Source organism: Carettochelys insculpta, chromosome 1 (assembly GCF_033958435.1).
Source record: "Carettochelys insculpta isolate YL-2023 chromosome 1, ASM3395843v1, whole genome shotgun sequence".
NCBI classification, from domain to species: Eukaryota; Metazoa; Chordata; order Testudines; family Carettochelyidae; genus Carettochelys; species Carettochelys insculpta.
Genome location: NC_134137.1, coordinates 201359537 through 201378363, shown reverse-complemented (window position 1 = coordinate 201378363; position 18827 = coordinate 201359537). Strand labels below are relative to the sequence as shown.

The 18827-nt window shown below is 38.6% G+C and overlaps 1 protein-coding gene across 2 annotated transcripts in view; it reads right to left on the bottom strand.

Moving 5' to 3' along the window:
• The window catches only part of CADM2 (cell adhesion molecule 2), a 1036826-nt gene that overhangs the window by 151927 nt on the left and 866072 nt on the right, over positions 1–18827 (bottom strand). For both annotated transcript variants that reach the window (XM_074997734.1, XM_074997742.1), the window contains one exon: positions 4386–4476. In XM_074997734.1, the coding sequence (XP_074853835.1) occupies positions 4386–4476 (91 nt within the window). The remainder of the gene's footprint in view (positions 1–4385; positions 4477–18827) is intronic.

The following is an 18827-nucleotide window of genomic DNA, read 5'->3' as shown; positions in this document are numbered from 1 at the left end:
GTGACAGAGACAGCAGCCATATCCAGCAGCTATTTCGACAGACATCTGCCTGAGGCAGCAGTGTTAAGAAACTGCAAATGGCTTCTTTAATAGCCATATGCAGCTGGGAACTGTCCAGCTGGTGATCTTTAACAATTCTAATGGGACCCACGTTTAGGCCCCGACCCATAGGTTGGGAATCCCTGCTCTACATACATACACTACAGCCTATTTCTGGTGCCACACTATTCAAATACATCAGAAAAGTACCTAAACTCAACTGGTTTATGTCAAGTTACAAGTACTTGGAATGAACTGAAACTTTTACATGTATTTTAATGGGAATTTAGTGTCGCTTTTAAGAGTTTTTGCCTACGAGCAGAAATTTGGGAACCAGCTGTGTTTGTATGGTGAGGGATGAGTGTATACACTCAGAGAAAATAATCTATACCTTGGTAGTTATACTCCTCTAGTCTTTAAAATAAAGGCATATTTTTAATGCATTTCTTATGATGTGGACAGAATTTTGCTCATTGGCTAATACCAAGTGCTTAGGGAGCTAGTGAAATAATCCATTTTACCTTCTTACAGAGCATAGTATGATATTCTGTCATTCCCCTGCCTTGGTTTAATACAATGCACATTAAAACTGAGGCCTCTTTCTCCCCCTATATTTTGAGAAGCAAAGTGTCATTTGGATAGTCTAAGTTGTACACTGTTGTTCTAAGTTGTTTGCTTTGCGGATGCATGTATGGAATTTGGCCTCACAATCAGCTTAAAGAAGACCCAGGTGATGGGCCAAAACGTGGGTAATGAGCCATCTATCAACGTGCTAGACTACGAACTGGAAGTCGGCCATGAGTTCATGTACCTAGGCTCGACGATCTCGGACAACTTGTCACTTGATAGCGAGATCAACAAGCACATTGGAAAAGCCGCCACAACGTTCTCCAGGCTGATGAAGAGAGTATGGGCTAACAATAAGCTCACTGTACACACCAAGGTGCAGGTCTACACAGCCTGTGTTTTGCTGTACACCAGCGAAACATTGACTTTGCGCTCAAAACAAGAGCAGCGGCTCAACACTTTCCACATGCGCTGCCTTAGGCGCATACTCGGTATCTCATGGCAGGACAAGGTCCCCAATAGTGCAGTGCTTGAGAGGGCAGGCACCGCCTCCATGTTCACCCTTCTCAAACAGAGGCATATGCGCTGGCTGGGCCATGTCTCAGGCATGACGGAAGGCCGAATACCAAAGGACGTCCTCTTCGGCAAACTGGCGTCTGAAAAGAGGCCGAAAGGGTGACCTAAATTGTGCTACAAGGACACATACAAGCATGACCTCAGTGCTCTCTCTAGCAGTGTGAACACCTGGCATTTGCTCACCTCAGACAGGCACGCCTGGAAACAGGGAGTGAAGGACGCTCTTGTTATATATGAAACTACCTTGGTGAAGGAAGCGGAAGACAGCAGAGCCCTCAGGAAGATCTGTGCCCGTGATACCAGAGCGACATCTGCCTATTGCTGCTCACAGTGCGGAAAGGACTGCCACTCCCGGATTGGATTGCACAGCCACAGAAGACACTGCTCGAATCAGTACAACTGGGGCGCAAAACCCATGATCCCTTGGGATCGAAGGATGCCTACTACTAAGTTGTTCACTGTAACAGAGGTACCTTTTCCTAGAGAATTAAATGTCCAGCATGATCTTCTTGTAAAACAGCTTCTGAGGTACACAGACTGGACTGTTTTCCTTTACTTTGATGGAACCTTTCTATCAGTGGAAAGAGACATTTGAAAACTTCATATTATCCATATGTATAGCACGTAGAACAACAATTTCCCTCATTTTCTTTTAAGGACTGTGTCACACATGGGCAACAAAATACACAGACACATGGCTGGACTAGATGGTGGTTGGTCCTGCCGAGACGGGAAGGAACTGCACTCGATGACCTTTTGAGGTCCCTTGCAGTTCTAGCGTTCCATGATTTTATACTTTTCCCTCAGTACCAAAATGCTCCATTCGCCATGCCCAGTATTTAGTGACCGAAAACATTTCTAAACCCAAAGCTTTCCTTTCCTTTCCTTGCTTGTTTAACACCTGTATTGCTATGTTGTGGTTAAGTCATGGCTCACATCACAAGATGTTAAGACACATCACAATGCAGAGGAAGCAACGTGTGGAGGAATTCTGACTGAGGCTTAATTCTTTTAGGTAAAAAAATATGCTCAAATGGCAGCTCTGCCACTTTTGGAAGGGTGCAGTGTGACTCCTCTCAATTTGACTCGACATTGATCATTAATGAGGTGAGGGAAACAGCCAGGCCAGGACCCCATTTTTGTCCTTTCTTCCCTTGCTTTATTTGTGATGGTGCTAGGTTGCAGCAGTTCTTGTGGTTAGATGTCACCATGTCTACCTTGCTCTTTGACTCCTTCCCCCACCATGACCTTCAACTATATACTAGCATCCCCTGTGTGGCTATAGCACTAGTTCTGGCTCTACTGTCTATAGATTGGCATGACTGCAATAGATACGACATAGGAAGCAGAGTGGAGTATTTTAACCCTCACACAAAGCTGTGGAATATTGAGAAAGATGACTTGTGGCCTGTAAATCCCACTGGAGAACGTGGCTGGTCTCTCTACTGTGCAAATGACTCAGGGGCTTCATTCTGTTCTTCCCTTTATTAATTCATTACCTACAAATCCCTGTGGCATAGATGGGCTCCATGGTCTCTCCTCTTTCCTTGGCCACTCTGAATATAAAGGTAGACACAATGATGCTGCTATCATTAGGCCAAGTAGTCACAGGTGGCTTTCCAAGATGCATCTGCTGGGCTATAATCTCTGATCTAATAAGGCACTGTATCCGACACTGGCAGTTTAATTTGAATCCCACCCATGCTCTCCTGGAAAGTACTCCACATGCACAAAGTCCACTCATGCAAACAGTGCACTTGGTTTCAAAGATTTTGAATGTGTAGTGCTGCATATTTAAATAAAACTAAGTTGTATCATTTTCCCTAAATTTGGATTTTCCTGAAGTTTGCTAAAGGTCCTTGGTATTACATAAAGAATTTGAAATGTATAATTATTTATGCATCAAGATAAAATATATCATTTTTATGGCCATCATAAAGTGCTATCCATAATTTACACTGAAATTACAAAGTCACAGTCTGGAAGAAAATCTCCTGATAAAATGAACAAATTATTTTCCTCCTTTAGTAAAACAGCCTTATGCTTTCAGCAGGAGAAACAATAGAGTTCTTTTCTCAGAAAAAGATTTCTGATGTGTAGTTATCTGCTGAACACCAAAGCTCCAAAAGACAGCAGGGCAAAATATTTTTTTTGTCTTCTACAATTCAAAGACAGGTAAGATCACTGAAAGAACAGAACATATATTTTCTACAAATGAAATATATATTAAGGAAAAATCCCTACAAAAAACTAAAAACCTCCTCTCCCATGTGACCTCAGACACTACACTCCTATTTTAAGCATACCCACAAAGTCAATTGAGTTATTATATCAAGGAAGAATTCATCTCAAGTGTTAAATGATGTTTTGCATATATCTTGCACATAAGTATAATCGAAGTGTGATTCCACAAATGCCTACAGTGAATATTCCAAAGCATATTATTTTCCTGCTACACGAAAGATATATCTGATTACCTCGATGTATATTCAGGCATCACATTCAGTTCTAGTTATTCATGCCTCAACTCCAAACACATTTCAACTTGGAATTTACTTTTCTAATCAGGGGTTAAGCCCTTGAAGTTATTGTAATTGGAAAGAAAGCATTTTAGGAGTTTTCTTTTTAAAAAGTGGCAGATTCTGTACAATTTCAGTAGTGACAGAGTTGCCTGTTAAAAGGAATGTTGGAAGTGATATAGATACCAATTTTCAAGTACAATTGAGATGTCTACAATTCATTTTCTTAATGCACACTTTATTTTTTAAATTGGGATAGAACTAGATAGTCAATTTGCATATGTCATTAAATTTCCAATTTTCATGTAAATGACAACCAAAGTAGCCAGAAAGTTCAGTACATTTTTCTCACAGGCATGGTTATTGGAATATTTTTTTATGTGATGTTTTGCCTCAACTATCATCAGTTCAATGATCTGCACAGTAACTGATTAATCCTGCACTCCTTTCACTGGAAAAAATAATCTCACTGCTGGAATCCTTCTCCAAAACTAAAATAGATGATGAAGTAAAAGACAGTCTTCCACAGACTCCTAATGAAGACAGGCTTCAAGGGGTTTTCTGTACACAAGAGATCACTTTACACCTCAGGAAAAAACAAAAACAGCAGATCTTTGCAGACAATCTTTAACCACAGAACAATAAGGAAAATAGCAAAACCATGTTGCTTGTTGCATGACTTACAGTGGCTTTCCTTTGGATTCACAAGTCAAAACTATAGACTGCCCTTCTTCTGGCCATGAACTGGAAGATATGATTTTAACTGAAGGCGTATCTAGAAAAAAAAAAAAAGAACAACTTGTTGAAGGGTACTAAAATGCTTTATTTTGGATTTTTGTGTACTGTGATGTTCACAAAACATTGGGACAGATCCAGTTTTCAGTTGGAGTTGCATTTATTTGAAGCCTTGAGCTGTTTACATTATTCTAAAAATGGCACTAAAATGACCTCTGCAACTGGAAAAGTAGATTTTATAAACCTAGGAAACCCAGATGTTTCCAGACTAAACCAAGTGCGCTGTACTGAACACAGCCCCACTCTATTAGTGCACCAGACTCTGGAAATTAAAAGTGAAATAAAAACGTATTGAGGATGAATAACAAGTACTCCATATAATTGTTTCTTTGTCTATTTATAGAGGTATATAAATGCGGTTATTAAAGGACTGAATGCATTAATGTACATTTGAATTACACTTTTATTGTAGCGGTAGTCTGGAACCCATAATAAGAAACCTACAATAGGCTGTTAGATAAAATACCTTGTTATAGACATTGTGCAGAATATTATTTCTGAAATGCAATAATGCAGGCTTCAAAACAGAATCTCATTTTTAATACAGTTAGCAAATCATTCTGATTGAAATATCTGCTACAATTATGATATAAAAGAGTGTAATCTTTTCTAAAAACTTTAAAATACTATTTCTGCATACTGTAATTACCTCCCCTTCTATTGTTGCAATGAAGTATGCAACATAAAAATGTGCATTCAAATCTTCGAAAGTAGACCTTTTATTTTAAAGCCTTTTAATTGCTGACTTTTGTGCATATTTTCATGTAATTAAAAGTTTATCATGTAATATAAAGATAATACACAAAACACATAGAAAACTTCTTTGCCGGATGTATTTTTCTCTAGGCAAATAAATGGCATGCTGAGGAATATTTTCAAACTTAATGGGCAAATGTAACTCCTGCTATCTTTCACTTAGTTTTCAGATAGCTTCTTGATCAGGATACATTTGCTAATCATGAAAGATTTTCAGTTTCAATCTAGAGATTGCACTGTCCCAGCCAATTTGCAATTCCCATTTGAGCTGACAGTCTAGTGACAATGTCAAAAGAGCTACATCACAGTCATTCAGATGGCAACAAATTGTGAAACACGGAATAGAATTTAAATGAGTAAGGGAGGAAACGAGCTGTGGAATTGTGAGGTTCATTCTCGGTACAAGGATGGTTCTGAAGCACTCATGAGCACTAGCTTTAGAGAAAGAAACAGGAAAAACAAAGTTGACATCACTGACTGAAATTCTCTTAAATTACTAACAGCTATTTAAAGAAAATCATTTAAATGAGTTTTTCTGAATGATCCACATAAAGAGGGTAGAGGGGTTTTCAGCAAATTAAATTTACTCTGTTCTGTTCTTGTATGGATCAATGAAGTTCTGTTTTCAACAGCTTGCTTTTGGTTCCTCATTCCTACTTAATTTGATGCACTGTACTCCTAATCCTGCTCTGACAGCTGAACATTTCTGAAGAATTCAGACTAGTGCTAGAGGTATATTAAGCAACTTTTCTCTTCCAATATTGCACTGTAATATTTTGAATGTTATTTTACTTTCTACTAGATATAGAGTAAATGTATGTAAAATAAATCCAATATGAAGACTAAAGAACCTACTTAGGTCCAAAAGGTTGGCTGAATCCTCCAGCTCCGTTCAGAAGTATATGCAGTGCCACTAACTGAATACAAAATACTGTGTGGAAACTGGCACTGGCACTTGAGGAAGCAACAGCATTTGATGGGCACTCCAAACAAGAGGGAAAACATAAATCTTAATTGCCAATACCTCTTTTACCCTGTTTATGTGGGGACATTCAGTCATAAGACCGCAAGGAAATTTATGATACACAATCCTCATCATAAATCCAAAGCCTCCCTGCTGTTGAAAATTAGCTGAGCACTTTGGAGACCAAGCTCTGTAAAGACATCCTCATAAAATATATTGGAATGATTATGTTCCCCATGGAAGTGCCAGCCTGATGCTTAATTTCTAAAACTCTTCATTTTATTAAACAGATAGGCTATGTCTACAGTACAGCAATCTGTCAAAAGAAGATACTGTCGGAAGATATCTTCTGACAAAACTTCTGTCAACGGATTGCGGTGAGACAACAAAGTGGATTGAAAAAGCAATCCACTTTGTTGACAGAGAGCAGCTGGAATGCTCAGACGTTCTCTCAACAGAATTGCCAATTGGAGGCACAGCAGACAGGGCTGCCTGGTGCCCTGGAAGCCCTGTCTGTCAAGAGAGCCCCTCCACCCCCAAGCAGCCACACTTGCTTTCTGTTGACAGAGGCATTCTGCCTCACAAGGGGAATTGCAGGAGGCTGTTGACAAAAGTGCCACATTCTGGCCATTTACAGAACATATTTGTAATGTGGATGCTTCTTGAGTTTTGTTGACAAAACTCTCTAGTATAGATGTAGCCTTAATGGCCTCATAACTGCAGGACTTAGTCATTTTCTTTGGAATAGGATCAAAATCTGTGGAAGAAACAGAAATATTGTGAAGTAGTTGGTTTAAATTTCCTTGCCATTTTGCTAGTGCAACAGATGAACTATCCTTGTGTTGTCTACACCCTCCCTCTTCATCTGTTTCAAAACAAAGGCTGATTTTTAATTCAACTTTCTGAAAGCTAGAAATATAGGTCTATTCAGTTCCAACTATCTCACTACTGGATTCCTAGTAATAAGCCAGAAAAATTAGCAGGGAGTTAGAGAACTCAGCATGAAAAGGGGCTTCTCAACACTTGGGAAGACAAACATCTTTTTAAATTCAGCTCTTCACCTTCTAACAGACCACACTGAACATCAGGATTCACCTTGTTTATTAACAAGTCTAAAATGTTCCCCTGCTATATATGGAAGGTTTACTTCATGCAGTATCTACTAGGTCTTCCATGGCAATGCAATAAACCAATGTGCTCAATTAGAGGAAGCTGCAATAACAAAGAAAGGCTTTAAATTGACATTCTTCTCCCTTTCAAGTACAGCTAGGTACTGTAGAATCTGCCCTTTGTTACAATTTTGTCTTGTAGACAACTAATATAATGCACTCTGGAATTCTGGACTTATGTAATGTCCAATATTCCTTTAAGACAACAAATCTATCAGCTAATTGGGAAGTACTGATGTTTAATGAAGAGTTTATGATTTAATTTGTCTTGGGGAGTTCCACAGGTATAACCTTTAGAGTTTCTTATATATTCTTTGTGTTTCATTTTGAGCATTACTCCTTCCCTTCGCTGTTGTGCAGTCCTGAATTTTGCATCACAATTAGAATAAGCTCCTATAAAAGATGTTTTAAAACCAGCTATTCACTTCACTTACATTTTCATCAATATATAAACTGAAAAAATATGTATAGGAACAACCCAACAAAATTAGCCCAAGAATGTTACATTAAGAAAACCTAATTAATGATTTTTACAGGAAATAAAATTTTACCAGCTGTGAAGTATTACCTTTTGTAGGAGTTACAATATCATTGTAAGCACTTGGAAAGGGTAAAAAGTAGACTTGGATTTGGAATACCCTCAAAAGTCCATCACAACTACTGGAACTTCACTCAATCTCCTGTGTTTTTTTTAAATACAAAGAAAACAACTCCTCTCCCAGTAATTAATGTTTCATTCATCCACCCCTAATATATTTTAAAAAATTCCTCAGCCTTGCATTTAAATCAACAACAAGAACAACACAAGTTAAAATACTTTAACAGTGAGTCAGAGCCATTGTTGCTCCTACTCTGCTACATCAGTTCCCAACAGCTGAGAATCTGGCCCAGTAAATGTAGTGGTGACAGAATATCCTATAGCATGGGAGCCAAAAGTCTTTTAATAGACTACTGATGATAGAGGAAGTGGATGTATGAGTTCCACACAAACAATCCTGATTACTGCTAATCTGCAGGGGCCCCTCTGTGGGAAAGAAAATCATCTAAACATTAGTATTTGGTGTATACCTGTACTTTTCAATAAACACCAGCTTAATAGCAATTTTGGATGATGAATCTGATCATCCTTTTCACCTTCTCCTTTCCAGTTCAACACAAAGGGAAAACTTTCATTAAAAAGAATACTATTTCATCAGTCATTCTAGGAGTGGCTACATCCCATTGCACAAAAGGAGAGAAGCCATTTCCAAACTGTGTGGAGATTTATGTAATTTTAATCAGGCTAATCTTTTTTATAAATCCTCCTATATTAAAATGGTAAATAATATTATATTTGATCACCCACGTGTAAAATCAGTGAACACAAATGAAAAAAATAATTTCAATTAATATCAGTAATGAATGCTATCTGACACCTTAGCGCAACGTGTGTGACTCTCTTAGCAATAAGCTTCTGACAACTTTTATTTTTCAAAGAGCAGTCACCAGGCTTTTGTGGACCAAGCTGCACCAATTATCTGCATTTCTTTTTTGCTTTGTAAAGGGAATGATAATTTATTTTTATATTATAGTAGAAACTACTGGATCCAATTGAGATTGGAATCTCATTGTGCTTGGTACTAGATAAATACCCAATAAGAGAGACTCTCTGACCTGCAGGGCTTACAGACTAAGCACCTAATCCTGGAAAAAGACTACGTTCATCCTTAACTTTGTGGACAGTATGTAGTCCTACTGAAGTCAGAGGAACTACTCACAATTTGTAAGTGAAGTTAGGCATGCACATAAATCATTAAGGAAGAAAGGCTAAACACACTACAGACAAAGTCAGAAGCAAAAGCAGGAGCAGAGAGAGCAGTGGTGATTTACTTACATTCATGCTATAAGTTATTGACAGAATTAGGAATAGAACTCATCACATCTCCTGGCTGCCAGTCCAGGGACCTAGCCTACTTTCGGCATCTTAAGCAGGACAGATTTGAGTTATTGCTCCTTCTTAAGTCTCTTTGTGGCCCACCTGAAGACGCGTGAGAAGGGAGTTCATTGCTCTAACTGAATTGATTGCAGGGCTTAACGTGCTGGACGCTGGATCTGTACTGCATTCTTTGTGCACAATGTCAACATCTACTCATTAACTGAATAAATGGACACGTAACCCCTCTCACTGCTAGGATGTGAACCATTAAAAGGAGGTAAGGACAGACCAGCTTTTAGAAGACACTTACACTTTAGTGTGGGAAAGCACAAAACTGAGTTAAAAGTAATAATATAGCTAGGAATAGAGATAAAATAAATTACATTGGAATCAAGACAACTATACCGAAACAAACTATAAGATACTCCATCCTCAAATAAACATATCCCCCTCTAAGGTGATCAAAGCCCCATAAACCAAGTGTAATGGGTAAAAGGAGTGCAACAGATGCCAAATGGCTGGTGTGATAGGCTGTGTTGGAGGTCTTTAGAAATGACTAAGTAAAGGTAACCATGAATCAGAAATATTGTAGGCCTGGCATCATGGTAACTTACACACAATGGTTGCAGTGAAACACCTACACCTCTATATCAACATCCATCCCTAACTAACTTTAATAGCCTCAATACTTTTGTGTAAGATAGGTAATTTATTTTCTGAAGAAGAGCAAGTCCCTGGGTTGCTTAAATATTGGCATTCCCTAGGCTTCCAGAACAGGGGGAGCTTAACACAGAAAGCTTCAGTGACTTGCCTAAGACTCACACATCGATATTGAGCAAGAATGTGAGAATCAAATTGGCAGTATTCATAGTTTCCTTGCTAGATAAAAATCTAGAGATATAATATATTTAACCCAAGATCCCAAAAATGTCCAAGTGAAGTTCCATTCCCCATAAGGCTTTAGAAGTATTGTTTGAGAATTAGAACAAAGCTAACAGGTCAACTGCGTGTGCCATGGTAACATGGTAAGAATGATCATTAAAGAAAACCTTGATTAGCACTCAAAAGTGAGCTGAATTGAAGAATTAGGTCAAACACATTCATGGAAACATGCTTTTAATACGTTATATGCAGTTCTATCTAGATGAGTATCTGCTGTCTCTCTTCTCAGGCTTTAAGTAACAAATCTTGATTATACTGAAATTAGAGCTATCAAATTATTTAAAATTTAATTAATCTCAATGTTTGTTAAACAACAGACTACCATTCATTTAAATATTTTGGATACTTGCTACATTTTCAAATAGATTGATATTAAATATATGTGCTATCTGGCATTTCTTGCAATGCTAGTATGAAAGTGCTATGTAAATACCTATTCTTTCAGGTGACATTCTAAACAACGAGTGGGCAACATCATAAATGTAAACAAACTTGTTTCCCTGATGAATTGTCTGAACAAGAACTAAGACTGAGAGGACTTATGGGTTCTACAGGTTTTTTTTTTGGTTTTTTTTTTGGTTTTGAATGCAGTTATATAAGTTGTACTTTCACAATAAAGAGATTGCACTACAATACATGCATTGGGTGAATTGAAAAATAGTATACTGCTGTTATAATTTTTCAAGTGCAAATATTTGCAATTAAAATAATATAAAGTGAACACTGCACTTTACACGATATGCTTTAATTTAAATCAACAATTTTGGAAATGTAGAAAAATATTGAGAAAATGTAATACCTTTTAATTGATATTCTATTTTAACAGAGCCCTGGGGAAGCAGCAGCTGTGTGTGCTCCCCACCTGCAGCCCTGGGGGAATGGAAGCCATGGGCGCTCCTGGCTCCGGAGCCCCAGGCTAGCGGCAGCCACGGGTGATCCCAGCCCTGGAGCCCTGGGGAAGGGGCAGCTGCAGGCACTCTCAGCCCCAGATCCTTGGGGGGAACAGCAGCCACGGGCACTTCTAGCCCCAACCCCCGCAGCCCCCAAGGGCCTAAATATGGGACAATTAATCCCTTTTAAAAAAATAAGTTGGGATGCCTTTTTCGCATCCCAGATACGGGACTGTCTCTCCCAATACAGGATGGATGGTCAACCTAGAGCAATATCATATTTTCCACAAGGGAAAAGAAGGTCAAATGACTTGTTCGACATTATTAAGCAACAGAATGACACAGTCAAGAAAAGATGTGAGCTCTCCTTACTCCCTGGTACAGTGCCCAGTCCACAGGACCAAGCTACCTCTTTCAGCTACTGAATGAGTTGAGTAGGACGACATCATATAATTTATGGAGCTCAACAAAGAAATATGTGAAAACTACAGAAGTGGAGAAATCTCTTTATCAGTTTATATTTATGATCCCTTAGGGGGATAAGAAAGGAAAATCCATTACTGACTTTGCTTTTTATGAAGGATGCATCTCGATATGCCTAATCCCAGGGAAATTTTCTCTCTTGCGCTCTTTCTCCCTGTGAATACACTGGGTTGAAAAATTAGACAGTACTAAAAATTTACTTCACAAAAATGTACAAGAATTAGCATAAGAAACCACACCTTCAGCAAAATAAGAACCAACCATAACGTTGGCTAAATCAAAGGAAACATAAAATGGACTTTGCAGATTTGTCTCTTGCTATTAAAAATCTGGTCCACTTTTACTTAAGAGGAAATCAATCATAAAACCATGAGAAAAAACAAATACAGACAAGACCTAAATATTTCAAAAGCGGGGGTACATGGATTTCTTTTCCTCTCAAAGTCTTACATCATTTAAAACATGGGTGTCCAACCTTTTGGCTTGTCTGGGCCGCATTGAGTGAAGATAGTCTTGGGCCGCGTACAAAATATATAAATAATTAATGTATGTAAATCACATAATAATGTTAAAAGTTTACTATCTTGTTGGGTCGCATTACTAGCTGTCCAGGGCTGGACGCGGCCCGCGGGCCACAGGTTGGACATGCCTGATTTAAAACAAACACACACACACACACACTATTTACTACGAGATCTAGGTTGACATATTTTGATTCTGAGGTTAAACATTTTGATTCTGGCATTAAACATTAAAAAGGTCGTAGAGCAGTTTTTAAACTAAGAGGTGGGGGAAAGCCGATTGGTGCGGGGGAGCACGTGGATTGGACAGAGACTTCTCTTACACGAGGCTCCATAGATAGGGATTCCCTAGAAGTTAGTCAGATAGGGAACGTGGGAAATAATATATAGGCAAGATCAGATGTGAAACAATCGCATATAAAAAAATCCAAGGCGTCTGTGAAAGGCGGACATATAAATAGTGGTAGTTTTTTAAAGTGCTTTTACACAAATGCTAGGAGTCTGTCTAATAAGATGGGTGAACTGGAGTACCTAATATCAAAGGAGGAAGTTGACATAATAGGCATCACAGAAACATGGTGGAATGAGGACAATCAGTGGGACACTATCATACCGGGATATAAATTATATCGGAAAGACAGAACAGGTCGTGCGGGTGGCGGAGTGGTACTATATGTGAAGGATAATATAGAATCAAATGAAACAAAAATCCTAAAGGAATCAAAATGTTCCATAGAATCATTATGGATAACAATTCATTCCTCTAATATGAATATGGCATTAGGAATATATTACCGACCACCTAACGAGGACAGTGATAGTGATGCTGAAATGTTAAGGGAGATTAAAGAGGCTATCACAATAAAAAACACAGTAATAATACGAGATTTCAATTATCCCCATATTGATTGGGAACATGTCACCTCAGGACGGGATTCAGAGATTAAATTTCTTGATGCCTTAAATGACTGCTTCTTGGAGCAGCTAGTACGGGAACCCACAAGGGGAGAGTCAATTCTCGATCTAGTCCTGTCTGGAACGCAAGATCTGGTCCAAGAGGTAACTGTTACTGGACCACTTGGAAATAGTGACCACAATATAATAATTTTTAATATTCCTGTGTTGGGAAGAACACCACAGCGGTCAAACACTCTGGCATTTCATTTCAAAAAGGGAAATTACACTAAAATGAGGAAGCTAGTTAAACAGAATCTAAAAGGTAGAGTAACTAAACTAAAATCCCTGGAAGCTGCATGGAAACTATTTAAAGACACCATACTAGAGGCCCAACTTAAATGTATACCCCAACTAAAAAAACACAGTAAGAGACCTAACAAAAGAAACAAAGAACCACCATGGCTTAACAGCCATGTTAAAAAGGCAGTGAGAGAGAAAAGGGCAGCTTTTAAAAAGTGGAAGTCAAATCCTAGTGAGGAACACAGAAAGGAACATAAACACTCCCAAATTAAGTGTCATAATGTAGTAAGAAAAGCCAAAAAAGATTTTGAGGAACAGCTAGCCAAAAATTCAAAAAATGATAGTAAAATGTTTTTTAAATACATTAGAAGCAGGAAGCCCGCTAAAAAAGCAGTGGGGCCCTTGGACGATAAAGATATAAAAGGAGCGATCAAGGAAGACAGTGCCATTGCGGAGCGATTAAATGATTTCTTTGCTTCAGTCTTCACGGCTGAGGATGTTACAGAGGTTCCTAAATCTGAGCCAGCCTTTTTAGGTGACAAATCTGAGGAACTCTCCCAGATGGAAGTGACATTAGAGGAGGTTTTGGAGTTAATTGATAAGCTGAATAGTAACAAGTCTCCAGGACCAGACGGTATTCACCCAAGGGTTCTGAAAGAACTCAAATGTGAAATTGCGGAGTTATTAACAGTGGTTTGTAACCTACCCTTTAAATCCGCTTCAGTACCCAATGACTGCAAGACGGCCAATATAACGCCAATATTTAAAAAAGGCTCCAGAGGAGACCCTGGCAATTATAGACCAATATGTCTAACATCAGTACCAGGCAAATTAGTAGAAACACTAGTAAAGAATAAAATTGCAAGGCACGTAGAAGAGCACGAATTTTTGGGCAAAAGTCAGTATGGTTTCTGCAGAGGGAAGTCGTGTCTAACTAATCTATTAGAATTCTCTGAAGGGGTTAATAAACATGCGGACAAGGGGCACCCAGTGGACATAATATACCTAGATTTCCAGAAAGCCTTTGACACAGTCCTACACCAAAGGCTTTTATGTAAATTAGGCGGTCATGGGATAGGAGGAAAGATCCTTTCATGGATCGGGAATTGGTTAAAAGACAGAAAACAAAGGGTTGGAATAAATGGTAAATTTTCACAATGGAGGGGGGTAACTAGTGGTGTTCCCCAGGGGTCAGTCCTGGGACCGATCCTGTTCAACTTGTTCATGAATGATCTAGAAAATGAGGTAAGCAGTGAGGTGGCAAAGTTTGCAGATGACATCAAGTTGTTCAGGACAGTCAAAACCAAAAGGGATTGTGAAGAACTACAAAAAGATCTCAGCAAACTGAGTGATTGGGCAGCAAAATGGCAAATGAAATTTAATGTGGGTAAGTGTAAGGTAATGCACATTGGAAAAAATAACCCAAATTACACGTACAACATGATGGGGTCAAATTTAGCTACGACAGATCAGGAAAGGGATCTTGGAGTTATAGTGGATAGTTCTCTGAAGACGTTCACGCAGTGTGCAGCGGCAGTTAATAAAGCAAATAGGATGTTAGGAATTATTAAAAAAGGGATAGATAATAAGACAAAAGATATCATACTTCCCCTATATAAAACTATGATACGCCCACATCTTGAGTACTGTGTGCAGATGTGGTCTCCTCACCTCAAAAAAGATATATTGGCATTAGAAATGGTTCAGAAAAGGGAGACCAAGATGATTAGGGGTTTGGAACGGGTCCCATATGCGGAGAGGCTAGAAAGATTGGGACTTTTCAGTCTGGAAAAGAGGCGATTGAGGGGTGATATGATAGAGGTATATAAAAGCATGAATGGTGTGGAGAAAGTGAATATAGAAAAATTATTTACCTTTTCTCATAATACACGAACTAGGGGACACCAAATGAAATTGATGGGTAGTAGGTTCAAAACTAATGAAAGGAAATTTTTCTTCACACAGCGCACAGTGGAACTCCTTGCCCGAGGAGGCTGTGAAGGCCAGGACTCTATTAGGGTTTAAAAAAGAGCTCGATAAATTTTCGTAGGTTAGGTCCATAAATGGCTATTAGCCAGGGGTAAAGTATGGTGCCCTAGCCTTCAGTACAAGGGCAGGAGATGGATGGCAGGAGAGAAATCACTTGATCATTGTCTTCTGTTCTCCTTCTCTGGGGCACTTGGCATTGGCCACCGTCGGCAGACGGGATACTGGGCTGGATGGACCTTTGGTCTGACCCAGTATGGCCATTCTTATGTTCTTATGAGGTTAGTTTGCTGTATCTGTGATTGAATGTCAGCAGTTTGTGCTATCTCCACCTGCAGTAAGATTTTAAGTTTAACAAAAATCAGGGCTATAGTATCTATCAAACTTGGTGTGTGCAGTGTCCTAATGGGAATTATACAAGCATAAACAGGGAAGACCAAATCAACCATTGAGTTCATTGAGAAAAGAAAGGGGCCAATCATTTTAGGATGGACTTCAATGAAACAGTGTTTTATGAAATCTTCCCATCTAAAGACATATTATTTTACCTCTCACAATTTTTTTTCTCCTTCCTCCCTGAAGGTCTTCTCTCACACTGTATATTTGGTGAGTTTTATTTATTTACGTTCATTGATTTGCACCTTGTTTCTTTTCTGTATAACAGTTTATAATGCTTTCTGGTACTTCTGATTAATTAAACTCAGTTATCTACGTAATCAAATAATTTCATAATTGGATCCACATGGGCAGACATATCCGCTTGTACGATACCTCAGTGGACTCATAGATGCAAGGATATATTTACACAGACCCAACAGCAGGATTAGGAGTGACTGTTGCCTTAAAGAAACCACTGACTTCAGCTTCGGAGTCAAACTAAGGTAACCCAGCACTCTAAGCATTGACATCAGGCTCTCCTGTGACTCCTCCTTTATGCCATCGCTTTTTGCTTCTCCTCTCCCATACGTGGCAGAGGGAGTGGGCTCCCTCTCTCCTCCATTTGTAGCAGCAGAAATCCTATTTTCCTCACAAGCAACATGGCTTTCCCCAGTACTTATCCCAATATCTGGGGCATCTCTGCTTGGGTGGTTGTCTGAGCCCACACCATGTTTCTACTCTTGCCACACCCTGTTGTGGTAGTGGAGGTGAGGGCCACCAGAGCAGTGCATCTTTAACACCTAATAGAAACCAGCCGAGCATGCCCCTTCTCAGAGCTCTTGCTCAGGCTGCCTCCAGTCTCAGGACTTGTCTATACTGGTAAAGATGTGTGCAATCAATCTGTCTGGGGTCGACAGTTGACCCTGTACTCCTTGCTATAGCAAGGAGTAAGGGAGGTCGATTAGAGAAATGCTCCTTTCGACTTTCCTTAGTGAAGACAGTATGGTATGTCAATTTCAGATATGTCAGTTCTAGCTATGCAATTGCCATAGCTGGTGTTGAGAATCTGAAAGAGACTTATTTCCCTAGTGCAGACCTGGCATCACATAAGCTTGCATGAGTTACACTTTTAAATTCCCCTTAGAAACATGAAGGCTGGAACCATAATTTCTGCAAAATGAAGCCAAACTTGGAACATCATGATTCCAGGAGCTGGGGTTTGAGGCTCTGATTTATAGCATGTATGCCTTGACCAAGCCCTGCTCCACTCATTTCCTAATCTGCTTAAATGTTTATTTCATTTTTGTGGAGTCTATCAACAGTTATCTTCTCTGTCCAGAGTTTATATTAGCGTGATTTAATCTACTACATATCCTTTTTTCTTTTAACAGGTTTATATGAATTATAAATTACAAACAATAGGCATTTGATTATTTTACTGATTTAAAAACTCTTGAATATTGAAAAGCTTTGATAAAAAGTTCACTATTTTGTAGCTTTTATTGTAGCAGTGCTATTTATTGCTATTTATTGTAGCAGTGAATAACAGAAACACAGATGCTATCATTTTAAAATAGGTTATAAAAATATAACAGTCCAGCAACAAACATTTATTGCCACACGGTAATAAATAAATTCCAGAGTTTTCTTCCTGAGAGACTCAGTCATTTATTATTGCACCTGATTTTGTCTGTTAACAATAAAAAAGGCTGTGAAATTTATTTTCATCCTTTTATTTTACTTTTTTTAATGGTGCCCCTATTCTATTCTTCTGTTTGTTCCTTTGCGAGAACATAATTTCCAAGTGGGCAGAAGAAATAACTACCTTTGAAGATGATGGTTTAGCTGTTTTATGGATCAATTAGCATAGCACTAGGTAGGCATGAGATAACCTTAAAAAATCTTTTACAGAGATCAAACATACATTATTAACTTCAGGCTTGATGGTCTCTCCTGCTACAGGCAATCACAAAAACTTTGTGACATGTTACACTTCTATACAAAGTTATCCATATTTCTAAATAGTACAGGTCATTATATTCTGAAGAACAGACTTCTTAAATAAATTCCACAGATGAACCACTCTGGTATGTACAAAGTCAACGACAAAATGGATCTCCCAATTGAGATCTGAAGAATGAGCGAGGAGTGTTTCAATCAGTTGTGTGAAAGTACTCATCACTTTTTAATGGATTAAATTTACTAGCTGCTGGCATCACACAGCCATGAGTCAACACTCCCTAAACCTGGGCTTCCTTTGTAAATGGCACTCCTTCTGACAGTGCCAATTCAGTGCAATAGAGAACATGCAAAGCAATTTTACAATTGGCAAACTTCATCAAATTACCCTGGGAGATACAGTATGTCTGATGCTCTGCTTCAGAATATGCTGAATGACTCATCACTTTAATAGACAGGACAGACATTCAGCGTTTTGTGCCTGAAAATGTATTTTATTAATTTTTGTGGGGGAGGCTGTCTAGCTCAAATGGCAGTGCCATGGCAATGGCATTTAATTTTAGCATATCTGTTCATACAGTGTGGAGAAAGAAGAGTGCTTTAAAATTAAACTTCATAACAATTTTATGAAATATTTAGTTTTAATGAATACTGACATTGTTATACCTCCTTCACTTTCCTTCTATATGACTTTTATTTTACACATCTAGATGGAAGCAGATGACCAGCACCAAGACCCTCTCTGTCAAGAACTTTCTGACAACAATTTTGCCATCTCTGTTGTACATTTTCCACAATTTCTGGAAAAAAGTCAACTAAAAAAGCTAACACAACTGAAAATTACCCAAACTTGCTTTCATGTCATAAAAATTTAAAAACAGTGCTGTGAATGCAAAACAAGTGCACCATGAATATAGAGGAAAACCAAACCATGATCAATTAAAAGTTCCCTTTTCACACACAAAATGCATACCTGGCTACACTAGAGCACAACATTGGCAGATACTCCTTTACCTTACTAAATCCTTGTGCAAAGTTGTCATCCAGTATTTGATTATAAACACTAAAAACGCTTAACATCTTCACTGTCCATTCTACCCTATCACCTACTCACAGCTGGTAAAAAATTCTTAAAATTATAATTCCATGCAATAGATATAATTCCAACACC